We start from the raw sequence: 16,069 nt of genomic DNA, 5'->3' as shown, positions 1-16,069 counted from the left end.
GGGTTTGTCAGGATATTTTTTATAGAATTGAGCTATCTTTTCTGAAGCACGAACATCTTCCTTGTTCACCCATTCGGCTTGGGACAAAGGGAAGTGCTTCCAAGCAATGAGATATTGAATTTGAATAAAATATTGAATTTTATTTCTATGTTTTCTTGAATCCAAGATTTCTTTTATTTCAAAATGTTGTTCGCCCTCTATGAGAATTGGTATAGGAGGGGGTATATTTATTTATTATTTATTTTTATTTTATTTATCATATTTATATACTGCCCTATCTCCCTAGGGACTCAGGGCGGTTCACAGGCAAATAAAAATACATATAAATACAGGATAAAATAGCAATTAAAAAACTTATTCTACATAGCCCGATTATATTAAAAAACCATATCCATAATAAAACCCATTAAAACCAATATAAAACCAATATAAAATTTAAAATCTACTCCAGTCCTGCACAAATAAATAGATGTGTTTTAAGCTCGCGACGGAAGATTCGGAGGTCCGGGAGTTGACGAAGTCCTGGGGGGAGTTCGTTCCAGAGGGTGGGAGCCCCCACAGAGAAGGCCCTTCCCCTGGGTGTCACCAGACGGCACTGCCTAGCTGACGGCACCCTGAGGAGTCCCTCTCTGTGAGAGCGCACGGGTCGGTGAGAGGTATTCGGTCTCAGCAGGCGGTCCCGTAAGTAACCCGGCCCTATGCCATGGAGCGCTTTAAAGGTGGTTACCAAAACCTTGAAGCGCACCCGGAAGGCCACAGGCAGCCAGTGCAGTCTGCGCAGGAGAGGTGTCACATGGGAGCCACGAGGGGCTCCCTCTATCACCCGCGCAGCCGCATTCTGAACTAACTGAAGCCTCCGGATGCCCCTCAAGGGGAGCCCCATGTAGAGAGCATTGCAGTAATCCAGACGAGACGTCACGAGGGTATGGTCAGCACGGAAAGTGGATGTGTGTTCCGGTTTCAGCAAGCTGACATGGAAAACAGGATGAATTCTTCTAAGTGTTTTTTGGTAATTCTAGTTGTACAGTCACGGGGTTGATGATTTTCACTATGGGGAAAGGTCCCACATATTTATGTCCCAGTTTTTTAGACTTTTGAGTAGTTTGTAAATATTTGGTGGAGAGATAAACATTGTCACCAACTTGGTATTTGTTCTCAGGGGATCTTTTTTTATCTGCTTGTTTTTTATATGCATGGTGAGCGTCATCGATCGCGTTGCGAGTCATTTTCCATGTGCTTTGTATTTGATCTATCCATTCTGATAAGGAGGAAACCGTGATTTTCTCCTTTGGAAGTTCTGAAATGGGAACAAAATCTTGTTAAAGCTACTTTAAAAGGAGTAAATCCTGTGCTACTATGAATTGAGCAAAAGGAAGTAGGTCTGCCCAATTGTCTTGTTGATAGTTAATGTAACAACGTAAATATTGTTCCAGTACCGAGTTCGAGCGTTCGCAACTTCCATTAGTCTGGGGATGATGGGAGGAGCTTAATCCTTGGGTGGAGCCAATCATTCGCAGAAATTTTTTCCAAAATTGAGAAGTGAATTGAACTCCGCAATCTGAGATGATGCGTTCAGGGATGCCGTGTAGTCTATAAATGTGTTGTACAAACAACTTCACCAGAGTCTTTGAGGAGGGTATTTTCGAACATGGAATAAAATGGACTTGTTTGGAGAAAAGGTCTGTCACTACCCAGATTACAGTATTGCCTGCACTTTCGGGTAGTTCCACTATGAAATCCATGGATATTTCTTTCCATGGAGCTCCTGGTCGGGCTACTGTTTGGAGTAGTCCAGGAAGTTTTCCTGGAGGCCTTTTAGACGATGCGCAAACAGGGCAACTTGAGATATATGATTGAATGTCTTTTTTAAGACTTGGCCACCAAAATTGTCTTTTAAGAAGATGCAAGGTTTTTACAAATGCAAAATGTCCTGCCATTTTGGCATCATGGCATCGTTGTAGGATGGTTTCTGTGAGTGATAAAGGAACATATAGCTTCGCTCCAATCCAAGCTAGTCCATCACGGGGCGTGCATTCATGCGAATGCGCCAAAAAACAGTCATCAGAGTTCAAAGCTTCCTTAAACAACTTAGTTAGTTCCTCTGGTAGTGATGACTTGGTTTTGGTATGGCTTCGAGTTATAGCTGGAGCTGCTAACTGTTGAATGGGAAGTATTGGACGAACCACCTCAGAGCGAGTACCATTGTATTGGGGCAAGCGTGAAAGAGCATCTGCCAAAAAGTTTTTCCCTCCAGGAATGTAATGTAAGGAGAAATTAAAACGGTTAAAATATTGAGCCCATCGGGCTTGTTTAGGCGAAAGTTTTCTAGGAGTTTTTAGTGCTTCTAAATTTTTGTGATCAGTCCAAACTTCAAAAGGATGATTAGAACCCTCTAAGAATTGTCTCCATGTGCGAAGAGCCCAGTGGACTGCAAATGCTTCCTTTTCCCAAATAGCCCATCGTCTTTCAGTTTCAGTTAATTTTCGAGAAGTGAAAGCACAGGGCTGTAGTTTACCATCGGAATTGTTTTGGAGTAAAACAGCTCCAACTGCTACGTCACTAGCATTAGCTTGTACCACAAAAGGGACATCCATGTCGGGGTGTTTTAAAATAGGTTCAGCGGCAAACAGTCGTTTTAATTTCTCAAACGCTGCTTGACATTCCATTGTCCATTCAAGAGGTAATGATGGCTTGGGTTTTGTATCTCCTTTAGTTTTTAAGAGGTTGGTGATTGGCAAAGCAATTTGAGCAAAGGAAGGGATGAATTATTTATTTATTTATTTATTTATTAATTAAACTTTTATACCGCCCTTCTCCCGAAGGACTCAGGGCGGTGTACAGCCAAGATAAAAAGCAATAAGTATACAAAGTTAAAAATCAATTTAAAATACCTATTCAATAGTGGCCGAATTAAAACCATCAAATTGACCAACCTAAAATACCCCATATAAAATTACAGAAAATTTTAAAATTTAAAATTTAGAAATTTAGAAATTGACGATAAAAGTTCGCAAAACCCAAGAAACTTTGCAACTGTTTGCGTGTGCAGGGGGGGGGCATTCTAAGACAGCTCTCACTTTCTCTGGGTCCATTTCTAGTCCATCCGCTGATATGCGGTATCCTAAGTAGTCTATTTTAGTTTGATGGAAATCACATTTGGATAATTTGCAGTAAAGTTCTGCAGATAATAACTTTTTAAGAACTGCTCTTACTAGTTTAATATGTTCTTCCATTGTTTCTGTATAGATAAGTATATCGTCAAGGTAGACAAGAACTCCTTTAAACAAATGTTGATGGAGTATTTCATTTATTAGTTGCATGAAAACTGCGGGCGCCCCCTGCAGTCCAAATGGCAAAACTCGAAACTGAAAACACCCTAGGGGGCAATTGAAAGCGGTTTTCCATTCATCCCCCTCTTTTATACGAACTCTGTAGTAAGCCTCTCGTAGGTCTAATTTGGTGAAAAATTTTCCTTTTGCTAGATGCGCTAACATATCTTTCATGAGCGGCATGGGGTATACGTTTTCGATGCACACCGCGTTAAGGTTTCTATAGTCAACTATCAGACGAAAAGAGCCATCTTTCTTTTCTCGGAACATCACTGGCGCAGCCACACGAGGCCTAGCCGGTTGGATAAACCCCCGCTCTAAGTTTTTGTCTATGAATTTACGTAGCTCCCCCAATTCCTTTTGGGTCATGGGGTAAGCTTTTGGTTTTGGAAGCTTTACCCCTGGAAGGATGTCTATAGCACAGTCAATAGGCCTATGGGGAGGTAGAACATCTGATGCTTTCTCACTAAAGACTTCTCGCAAGTCCCAGTATTCCTTAGGTATTCTCTCCTCCCCGTCTATCCGTTCGATCATTGCCCCCATTGTATCTTGGAACATGGCCACGGTAGATCCCTCCTTGGTTTCTCTTTTCTCCCCCTTTACTGTACTAGAGCAGAAACGTAAGACTCCTATCCTCCAGTTAATATGGGGGTTCCACTTCCGCAGCCATGACAATCCTAGCAACAGGGGTTGGTCCATCCCTGGAGCTACTATGAAGTTTAGGATCTCTCGATAGTCTCCCATTATCATTTCTATGGGTTCTGTTACGAAATGGGTGGGTCCTCTCCCTGCCACAGAGCCATCCAACTGGGCAAAGGCAATGGGCCTACTTAGGGTTCTCAGTTTAGTTCCATCTTCTCTACTAGTTCGGGACTGATCATGCATCTAGTACATTCAGAATCTAGTAGTGCTAACATTTCCCCCTTATTCCCCGAAGAGGGTACATGAAGTTTGACTGGAATGTCCAAGGGACCCCGTGTCCAACTCACCAGAAGATCTTCATCAGACTCTGACGTGGTTTTGCTGTCATCAGTTTCGGTCAATGCTTCACACTCCTCCCTGATGGGCGTGGCCGTCTTGGCAACGCCATCTCCCACTTTTGCCAGCTTTCGCGCCTTAGCAGCTGGTTTCACTGGTTCCTTTTCACCACCAGAGGTCGTCCTTGGCATCAGCTTCACCCGGCAGCGGCTGCTCGGTAGCCTTCTTTTCCACATCTGTAGCACGCAGTCGAACGTTGTCTTCCACCCTCCGATGTCGGAGCGTCCCTAGAAGGGCTTCCAGGAGAATGGGCAGGGCACGGTCCTCCAGTGCGCTGTCTTCTGCCACGGTCTTTCACTAGTTTGATTTCCATCTCCGCTGCCAGGGTGTACCAGCTGTACAACGTGGTTGGAGAGGCTCGTGCCCGACACAGTTCATAGAGATCTCCATTCAGACCATCTTTGTAAATGTCCACAAGGGTCACCTCCGACCACCCTCTCATCAAGGGAACTAAATCACTGAACTCCTGGCTGTAATCAGCCACCGGTCTCCTCCCTTGCCTGATGGTTTTCATTCGGCCTTTGGCCTTCTGCTCTGCCAGGGGGTCCTCGAACCTCCTCCTCAGGGCAGTAATAAAATGCTCGTAGTTTTGCAGTAAGGGGGAGTGGTTGGTACATAGCGACACAAACCATGCAGCTGCTCTTCCTGTCAAGTTGTGGGTCACAGCTCTAACTTGTGCCGCCTGTGACCAATAAACTTCCCCCCAGTCTATCATGTGGTCATTCACTATCGCCAGGAACAGTTCCAGCTCCTTGGCATTTCCATCAAATTTCTCTGATATGGGGGGAATTTTTGGCTTTTTCCTTCCCCTGCGCAGCCTCGCTTGGTCAGCAGGTGGCATGCGTTCTCCATCCAATTCAGCTGCCTCTGGGAAGGGGTTTTCTAGCTCTGGGCCTTCTGAAATCTCTCCGCCCTGGGAAACTCCTCCATCGGGCCCCTTGGTAATTTCTTCCTCCTCTTCTCCCTCCCACCTGGAGGACTGAATAGGGGATTCATACCTTTGGCGCGCAGCTTGCCTTACTTTCACTTCACGAAATAGCCACAGTGCCTCTTCTAACTGGAGGCTGTCTCTGACTTTCTGCTCCTCAATCCATTCGGAAAAAGTGCGTAGTTTCTCCTTTCTCCTTGTAGTTACTCCAGAGGGAGGTTCCTTGAAGTCGGGTAGCCTCCTCTCTTCTTCCAACTGCATTTCCTCCAGCTCAGGGTTAAAACTGACAGAAGAAATACCTCTGGTCGCCTCCCCCAATTCAGCAGCTGGCTTGCTTTCCTTCAAATTTTTTCTGTTGACCCCCTCGGTATTTTGGTTCAAATCCTGGTTGGTCGACATGCTGTGAGATTCAACTTACTGTCAGGCTGCCTCTGATTATAACTAGGAAAGAATACACCTTGACTTCATTTGCAATAAAGAAAAGTACTTTTACTAATTACATCTGGATAGCAGCAGGGTTTTAAGTTGAATCTGAGACAGAATATGGCTGACAATCTATATCGCCCTATTCCTCCCTCCTCTTTCCCAAAAGGTCATCAGGTCTGGTCCAATGCCAGCTCCTTCCTGGGGTCCCATGGTAATCTTCTTCCGCAGGTCTCTGGTTGTCAATCAAATCAGGAATGCAATGTCCGTTAGTGTTCGCGCTCAAACATTCCTGTTGAATTCAAACATTAATCTCTCCTCCCACCTTAATTATGTCAGACCAACACTCTTAAAGGCCCCTCTCTTCTTAACTTGAATCCAATAGCTATTTACATTAGAAACACAATCCCATTCTATCTAACAACTGAAATACAATCCCCTTCTATCTAACAACTGAATATAAGGAGTACAAAGAGATACGAAGTTTGGAGTGGAGGCTGACATAGGCTTCTTAACAGCCTGAGCTATCACGGCCCCTGTGCTCTGTCACTTTAAACACATAAATTAGGTCAATGAATCAGATGCCTATAAAATGTCTTAAATTAAATTAATCAAGGGTTACAAGCCACTGTGTCTGGTATATTATCATAAGTGGATATGAAAGGATTGCAATAAATGTATACTGTAGGATTGTGACAGTTACTACTTATTCATTACATTTATTCCCTATTTTTCTTCCAAGAACTTTTGAACTGTACCATGTTCTCTTAATCACAATCCTATGGAATGATATAGACTAATACCAATAAATTTAAAAGAATCCAGTTAATTTAATGACAGAGTGAGGATTTGAATCTCGGTCTTCCCAGTCCCAATTGAATATTCTAGTCCAGGGCTGTCAAAAAGACCGGATGCGTTACGTGCTGGCCATGCCCACGCTTGGTTTAGTGAAGGGTGGGGGGGGAAGTCACGATATGTCATGTGACTCTGCCCTGATGATGTGAGTTTGACAGCCCTGCTCTAGTCTAAGTATTTATACTAATCTAGAAAAATCTGACGACAAATATATACCAATGTAAATCTTACTTACTTTAGCTAAAGTTTGGTTAATGTTTTTAGTTATACAGTTGTTCAGTTCACAGGTTGTTGTTGGTATGGCTGCAGGAATGGAAAAAAAATAGAGTAATTAATATGCCATAACATGATAATTGTACATAGTCAATTTCCAGTCAGTGAAACAAAGCCTCAGTGACTTCATGCCTTCACATAGGCCAATATGTAAAGTGCTCCTCAAAGACAAATATATAAGCCTTAATTGCCAAAAGTAGGCTACTGAAAATTATTCAGTGTAATTTGTCTATTTAACAGTACAGTGGAACAATATAGAAGAAAAGCAAATTTCTCTTTTATAATAACAGGGAATTCATGTTTTAGCAGATTGACTTGGTGTGTGTGTCTGTGTGTGTGTGTGTGTGTGTGTGTGTGTGAAGAATATGCATTACATTCAGAAAGTGCATCCCTGCAGTGGTTCTCATCATTTGTGTAAATAAATCACTTCGTTGCATGATGTGCACCAATTTACAGCCTTTGCTGGATGACACCATCATGCAAAAGAGGCCATTTGTGATATTTGCATAATTGCATGATTACCCACATGTAAATCACTGCAGGAATCTGATCTCTTGCAGGTGAAGCCAGTTGTGTTGAGATCCACTTAACTTTTACTGTATGCAGGGAAATGGCTTCTGTATTCCAACAGGCAGACATATCCTTTATATATATATATATATATATATATATATATATATATATATATAAATCTGAGTATTCATGCATTGCTACATTTTCATATCCAGCTGATTAATCTAAGCGAGACTGAACAGACATTGGTGGGCCTCTCAGAAGACACACTTCTATAATAACAGATAAACCATAATATCATTTACCTTGGCAGGAAGTGCCATCATTTGGCTTAAACTGTAATTTTCCTGTGGATGGTTGATAACCTTCATTACAGGTGCAGCTGTATCCTCCATCCATATTGTCACATTGTGCATGATCTCCACAGGCAACAGTTCCCAGTTCACTGCACTCATCTATATCTGGAAATTAGGAGAGAAATTGATTTTAAAAAAAGAAGCGTGTACATATGAACACTTTATTGCAGTTTTGATAGCAAGCCAACAACGTATCTATACTTTCTGTATACAGTGAGTCCTAAAAATAGTAATTTTAAGAAAACTAATCTCTTCCTCCAACTGGCATGAAAGCATGACCATTATAATTCTAGTTCAAGATTGTGCAAGCAGTACGTAGTTTTGGAAACAGAGATAGTAACTATACCTCATACATGTTTGGAAAATAACTTGTCTGTTAATTGTAAACTGGACTCAGTTTGTTTGTGATACGCAAAGCTTTCTTGCATGAATGAAATGCCCTTCACAAAGAGTCACGTTATCTTTATTCTTTATTATATATTTCAAGTTCAGTTGAAAGTTCCATTAAAAGCTTTCCCCTCCAACTAAATTATAAGCAAGAAAAGTATCAAACTAAGCTTATCCTTTAACTTTGGATACTTGAGTTCCCATTTATGCTTTTTTCTAAAGTAAGAATTCTTGACATTGAAATTGTATAACAGTTTGCAAGATTTGATATCTTACTATTAATTTATACCTTTTCATGTTTTGAAATTGGTGCATATTAATTATTGTAATAGCAGAATGTGAATTATTCATGTTGAACTATCTGAAATAAGTAAAACAGCTTTCCTTAACATTTCAAATGGATCAAAAGTTTTGCATTCAGTTTAATGCTATGCTGTTCCTTGGTGCAATCCAGGTCACCTTGACAAATATATATATAGGCCACAGTGGACTAACTTCAGGTTTATGTGATCTGCTTTGTTTTTATTAGAATTATAAATGAAGCTATTAACGTATCTGGTAAGGAGTGGAGCTTGTTCAATTTTTACATGGTAAATCTTTCATTCACTATGAAAGATATGTTTCCCCTTTGCTTTTTGGGCATAGAGTGGAACATAATATAATATAATATAATATAATATAATATAATATAATATAATATAATATAATATAATATAATATAATATAATATAATATAATATAATATAATATAATATAATATAATATAATATAATATAATATAATATAATATAATATAATATAATATAATATAGTGTTTAAGGTGATGGATAAAAAGCAGGGAGACTCACATTCTAATACTCCTTTAGGCACAGAAACTAATTAAGTGACCTTGGTTCAGTTACTTTTCCTCAATGATCTAGTTGAAAATTGATTGATTATGTGCCATCAAGTTGTCAACTCTTAGAACCACTTAGATAAATTTCCTTGATGATCTCTCTCCTAGCCTGGTCTTATAGGTTATCTAAAGGTGCACACATTGCTGCTTAACTGAGTCTATCCATCTTGCTTCTCTTCTTCTCTTCTCTTCTCTTCTCTTCTCTTCTCTTCTCTTCTCTTCTCTTCTCTTCTCTCCTCTCCTCTCCTCTCCTCTCCTCTCCTCTCCTCTCCTCTCCTCTCCTCTCCTCTCCTCTCCCCTCCCCTCCCCTCCCCTCCCCTCCCCTTTCATTTCCTTTTCTTTCACCTTCTCCAGGATTAGAGTCTTCTCCAAAGATCTGGGGCTTCATACCAGGTATCCAAACTAGGATGTTTAGAACCTGGTCATATGTGTCACGAGTGAGAAGACTGGGTTGATTTCTTCAATGATCTATTTGTTTACTTTCTTGGCAGTCCACAATACTTTCAGGAGCCTTTCCAACACCAATGTTCAATAAACATCTATAGTCTTGCTATCCTACTTCTAGCCAGTTGAAAAACAAGCCTCTTGGTTTTTGAATTATTTATAAAAATAATAAAAGTGGGATATTAAATAACTAACTAAGTAACTAATTAATTAATTAACAAATAAGGGATTCCAAAGAACATTTGTATCAGGAATTCCCTGTGTCATTGTGAGGGCATGGACACTTTAAAATAGAGAAAGGAAAACAAAGGAGAGAGAAGATGCCCCCCTCCCCCCCCATGAGAATTTCTTACTTATCAGACTTGGATTAGAAGAACAACCTTTTGATTTGGAAAAGAAGAATATTAAACAATTTCATTTGATATTCCAAGATCCATTGGGAGCACACTGCTCAGATTCAGTCTGTCCATAATCTGTGATGCCATCCTTTCAGATTCCTAAGTTTATTCAGGTGTCAGCTACTATTCTACCATACCTTTTTCTAATTTGCAGTGTTGTTTTGATGACTTTTAAGAATCATCATAAAGGTTTGGCTATTGCTATCTTGCCTTGGAACCTTTCTATGTTACTTTGGACATAGAAATAGGAGGAAAGAAAAATATGCCACGATCTACAGGTAGTCCTCAACTTACAACAGTTCATTTAGTGACCATTCAAAATTACAATGACACTGAAAAAAGTGACTTATGACCATTTTTCACAGTTACAACCTTTGCAGCATCCCCATGATCACGTGATCAAAATTCAGTAGCTTGGCAACTGGTTCGTATTTATGATCTTTACAGTGTCCCAAGATCATATGATCCCTTTTTGTAACCTTCTGACAAGCAAAGCCAATGGGGAAGACAGATTCACTTTACAGCCATGTTACTAAATTATCAACGGTGGTGATTCACTTAACAACTGAGGCAAGAAATTCATAAAATGGGGCAAAACATGGTTAACAAATGTCTCACTTAACGACAGAAAATTTGGGCTCAATTGTGGTCATAAGTCAAGGACTGTGTGAATATACTAAACGTAATAAACTGTGAATAACTACCTTAGTGGAAGATGTGCTGATAAATTGTATCTACCTATATGTTGTGGCCCACCAGCGGCCAGAGGAGTTGGCAGCATATTCAGATAGTGAAGAGGTTGGGTAGGAACATGGGCCAGTCCTGGAGTCTGGGGAAGGCTCTGATGAGTGCTCTGCATCAGAGGCAGAGATGAGCCAGGGTTGTATCACAGGTATCAGTTGCCTTTCGGAGTCAGACATCAGTGAGGCAGACGAACAGCTGGAGCCTGTTCCCAGTGTGCGCATATGCAGAGTTGCCAGATGAAGGCAGTGGTGGGATTCAAGTAATTTAACAACCAGTTCTGTGCCTTAATGATTTCTTCCAACAACCAATTTGCCAAACTGCTCAGAAAATTAACAACCGGTTCTCCTGAAGTGGTGCGAACTGGAAGAATCCCACCACTGGATGAAGGATTCATCCCGCTAAGGTCGCGTTGGTAGATGATCTCTGGAGGGCCCGGGACAGGGGTTGTTCCTCAGCCCTGGTCCTATTAGATCTTTCAGCGGCTTTTGATACCATCGACCATGGTATCTTGCTGCGACGGCTGGAGGGGTTAGGAGTGGGGGGCACGGTTTTTCGGTGGTTCTCCTCCTACCTTTGTGACCGGTCGCAGACGGTGTTGGCAGGGGGGCAGAGATCGACCGCGAGGCGCCTCATGTGTGGGGTGCCACAGGGGTCGGTTCTCTCACCTCTCCTGTTCAACATCTACATGAAGCCCCTGGGTGAGATCATCCGTGGTTTTGGGGTGCGATGTCATCTGTACGCTGATGATACACAGCTGTACATTTCCACCCCTAACCACCCCAATGAAGCCGTTGAAGTGATGTCCCGGTGTCTGGAGGCCATGCGGGTCTGGATGGGGAAAAACAGGCTTCGACTCAACCCTTCCAAGACTGAGTGGCTGTGGATGCCAGAATCCCGGTACAGTCAGCTGACTCCATCGCTGACTGTTGCGGGCGAGTCATTGGCCCCCATGGAAAGGGTTCACAATCTAGGCAGCCTCCTGGATGTACGGCTGTCTTTAGAAGAGCATATGACGGCTGTCGCCAGGGGAGCTTTTTATCAGGTTCACCTGATATGCCAGTTGCGCCCCTTCCTAGACTGGGATTCCTTATGCACGATCACTGATGCCCTCGTCACTTCCCGCCTGGATTACTGTAACGGTCTCTACATGGGGCTCCCCTTGAAGAGCACCCGGAGTCTCCAACTGGTCCAGAATGCAGCTGCGCGGGAGTAGAGGGAGCAACTCCCATGTAACACCTTTCCTGTGCAAGCTACACTGGTTGCCGGTGGTTTTCCGGGTGCAATTCAAGGTGCTGGTTGCCACCTTTAAAGCGCTCTATGGCATAGGACCAGGTTATTTACAGGACCGCCTGCTGCTACCAATTACCTCCCATCGACCAGTGCGCTCCCATAGGGAGGGTCTCCTCAGGGTGCTGTCGGTCAGACAATGTCGACTGGCGACCCCCAGGGGGAGGGCTTTCTCTGTGGGGGCTCTTGCCCTCTGGAACGAGCTGCCTCCAGGGTTACGTCAAATCCCTGACCTCCGGACCTTTCGCCACGAGCTGAAGACATTTTTGTTTCATCGCGCAGGGCTGGCCTTGTAGTTTTAATGGGGTTTTTATTAGAGTTTTTAGTCTCTCTTAGCCAAACTGAATTTAGTTTTTTAAAATGTTTTTAATGTTTGTATTTTTGTTTTTTACCTGGCTGTAAACCGCCCTGAGTCCTTCGGGAGAAGAGCGGTATATAAATCAAAATAATAAATAAATAAATAAATAAATAAATAAGGAACAAGAGTCGACTTGGGAGCAAGGCCACAGGTGGACAATGAAGGGTCACAGGCGGACGAGTAAGGCCAAAGGTGGACGATGAAGGGAATAAAAGAGGAATGAAAGGGGAGGGGTGTTTGCAGGAGATAATTAGTTCATTCCTGCATTCTTGCCAAGTATTGCTGCTTGGAAGATAGCGACCTGGCCACTCTCCACGACGGTCAGTAATTGTGAACTATCTTGAAAGACTGTGGGAGAGAAAAGACTTTGCTGGAGAGGAATTCACTGTAAATTAAATAAAAGGGGTTTATCAGGTCAAGGATTCAGCTTTGTGCTGCTGGGGAAGCCTACGTCAGAACACTACAGGAGTAAAACCAAAGAATTAGGACTAAAGATTAAATTATGACCAAAGGATAATCCCAGGATACACAAAGTTGTAACAGTTTGTCCTTTTACATAAGAAGGATCTAATGAGTTCTAGAAGATCCAGCATCTGTTTAGATTCAGTAGATATTGAAAGATTTAGGTGAGGAGCTAATCACAAACTTGGAAGTTGTGAAACACAGCCACCGTTTCTTTGATAATTTGAGCTCTGCATCAGGGGTGGGTTCCAATATTTTTTTACTATTGGTTCTGTGGGTGTGGCTTATTTTGTAGGCATGGCTTGGTGGTCATGTGACTGAGTGGGCATGGCCAACTTGAAGTCAGTCAGGGCAAAGTGGGGCGGCACCTTGCTGTGAATGACATCAAATTGGCCACACCCACTCAGTCACATGACCAATACTGCAGACACAGGGCGATTTCTCCCGGGGGAAGCCAGAGCTTCGCCACCTCCTCTTTTCCTCAGAGGAGCTGCCTCCAAGTCCTTGAGAAGGGACACACACACACAGCTGCCTCCAAGTCCTTGAGAAGGGACACACACACACAACAAGTCCTTGAGAAGGGACACACACACACAACACAACAGACTCAAACACAATGTAAAAGCAGCTGCACTTCACCCAAAATGACCCCTGCAACAAGCAGGAACTTCACACAGCCACAAAAAGCTCAAAAACCAACTTTCACACTTAACACAAACACAACACAAAATGACTCTCTCTCTCTCTCACACACACACACACAAAATGCCACATACAGCTTTGTGAGATTTTGTGTGTTTGTGTAGTTAGAGTGAAACACTACAGAAACACACCAAATCTCAGAAAGCTGCACAAATGTTTTATTTTATTATTTTATTTATATTTTTTAGATCAGGAGTCTCCAATCTTAGTAAGTTTAAGGTTTGTGGACTTCAATTCCCAGAGTTCCTCAGCCAGCAAAGCAGTTGCTGACTGAGCAGATGGATTCCAGGCAGGCAGATTCAGTTGCTAGCTGATGCAACTGATGTAAAGCATGGCTTTGCCAGCCTGAAAGAAGCTGTAATGAGGTAAGTGAGGAGGGGGGATTGGGTGGGCCAGAGGATTTTTTTTTTTAAAGGCTCCTCTGACGATCCAGGTGAAGTTGCCTAATAGCAGCCCAGAAGCTCTTAACTCAGATGGGATCGCCAGAGGAGCCTTTTAAAAGCCTTTTTTTGTTTTAACAACCCTCCAGCTGAAGAGGTTGTTAAAAAAAAAAAACTTTTAAAGGGTTCTGATGATCCCTGCTCAGCCATGCAATCATCAGAGGTTTTTTTTTTACTTTTAAAAGCCTTTTTTTGGCTGAAGAAAAGATGCTTTTAAAAGTAAAAAAACAACAACAAACCTCTGATGATTGGGGAACCAGTTTGGGGGCATGGCCAGCCAGCCATTACTACCGGTTCTCTGAACGCCAGCAGATTTTTATTATTGGCTCTACAGAACCAGAGCGAACTGGGAGCAACCCACCAGTGCTCTGCATTGAGAAAAGGTGAACCAGGAAGTGTATCGCACAAGGAAAAGCTAGAATAAGCTACAATAATATGGGATGAAAATATGACAGGGAAAATAAGAGGGGGAGAAAATATTAAATAAAAGCATAGAGATTAATTATGAAAGCCTGAATTCAGCTATTCTTTTAAAGGAAAAAAAAAATCCAATGTGTTTGTGACACTTTCCTCCTGTGTGTTATATAGTAAATCTGTTTTCCTATCCATAGCGAATGAGCACACATTGGGGAATGAAAGTTACATATTTGCATGGAGTTCAGATATATGTATGGAAATATTTCAATGAAATGGGCACCCGTGATGTTCTAGATTACAAATTTCTGGTTAAAAAAAATAAATAAATCCCTGGTTACCCAGAGGCCCCAGGCAGGCATTCAATAAAATCACAGTGGATTTGAGGAGGCCTATACAGTGCCTGAATTCCCTGTCTGCATGTTCATTTCTATCGAAGACATCCAGGGAAAACAGTGTCTAACATACGCCAATTCGATTGGATTATTATGAGCTCAAGGGTAAAGCTTGAAATATAGACCTACAACAGATTTTCTACAAACCCCATGAGCAAAGTGCAATAATGAACACACGTTTAATTTATTATACCTGAATCTGAAATTTCTATTATGTCGGCTGAAATTATAAATCCACATGACAATGTAGAACATCAATTCCTCTCTTTCAGAAAAGCAACTAAAATAGAGTTGTTCTGAAGGGCCTTTGCTTAAGCACTGTAATTGGTTTGCCTATAGTTGTGTTTACGATGGAGTAATTTAATTAATGATGGTATTATGCTCTTAGTGTAACATTGTGCCTGCATTATTTGAGATCATTATCCTGATGACTTTTTTTGGTTTTAATGCATTGTACCAGGAATACATGCGATGTGTATCTGTATAAAAATGAAATAATAGATAAATAGATCTATAATAGATAAAGAGCCGTAGTGGCGCAGTGATTCGAATGCAGGCTACTTCTGCTGACTGCCGGGGTTGTATTTGCAAAACAACGGTGAGGCAACGCAGGAGAACCATTAACAGCTCTTTTATTAACTACAAACAATTAACTGAGGTGAGCAAGCAAGCAAGCTCTAAACTGACAGCCCTTTTATATTGGAGCTGTCAACAGCTCAGCCAATAGCAGCTCCTTAATTCTCCCGCCAGCTATAGCATCGGTGGTTAACCAATCGACTGCTGGTTACTGGTCACGTGTTCTCCAGCCGAACACAACAGCCGGCTGCCAGCATTTTGACAGTTTGAGTCTCACTTGCTCAAGACTTCCATCTTTCCAAAATCGGTAAAATGTGGATATTGTTGAGAGGCAATATGCTGACTATAAACCATTTAGAGAGGGCTGTAAAGCACTGTGAAGCGGTATATAAATGCTAAATTTATAGTTTATAAAATGCAAACTGGCTCTATTTTCTTTTTCATTTACAAGAAAATAAGCTATTTACTTTATTCAAATAGTTATCGAATTTTAAAATGTACCATTATGAGCATATTTTCTTGGAATAAATGAATAAACCTGAAAAGGGGGAAAATCTGGAAAGTGTCTGTAAGGATAAACAAAATATTGTTTATGTTTATAGTGTAGAATTGCTAAGGAAATTTGAGAACAAAATCAAGAAAAACTGTACAAAATCCAGTTGCAACTATACAAAAAACACCTTAAACAATATATATAGATTTATTTTAAATGGAGAATTCAGTTCCATATTTTTCACATGAATGTGCAAGTGTGTGAATTAAGGGCATTATTTGCACAGTTAAAAGTGAAACAACCAGAATAAAGGTTTAAAGCGAGTTGTTTAAAAAATAAAGGTCTAAAGGACAGTTTTT

The 16,069-nt window shown here is 41.5% G+C and overlaps 1 protein-coding gene across 1 annotated transcript in view; it reads right to left on the bottom strand.

Moving 5' to 3' along the window:
- ADGRL4 (adhesion G protein-coupled receptor L4) overlaps positions 1–16,069 on the bottom strand; it is a 147,621-nt gene that overhangs the window by 62,417 nt on the left and 69,135 nt on the right. Inside the window, exons 4-5 of the mRNA XM_058176285.1 lie at positions 7,665–7,820; positions 6,809–6,876 (exon numbers count right to left, since the gene is read on the bottom strand). Coding sequence (XP_058032268.1) covers positions 6,809–6,876; positions 7,665–7,820 — 224 coding nt within the window. The remainder of the gene's footprint in view (positions 1–6,808; positions 6,877–7,664; positions 7,821–16,069) is intronic.

Source organism: Ahaetulla prasina, chromosome 3 (assembly GCF_028640845.1).
Source record: "Ahaetulla prasina isolate Xishuangbanna chromosome 3, ASM2864084v1, whole genome shotgun sequence".
Classification (NCBI taxonomy): Eukaryota; Metazoa; Chordata; class Lepidosauria; order Squamata; family Colubridae; genus Ahaetulla; species Ahaetulla prasina.
This window is presented reverse-complemented; position numbering and strand designations above follow the sequence as displayed.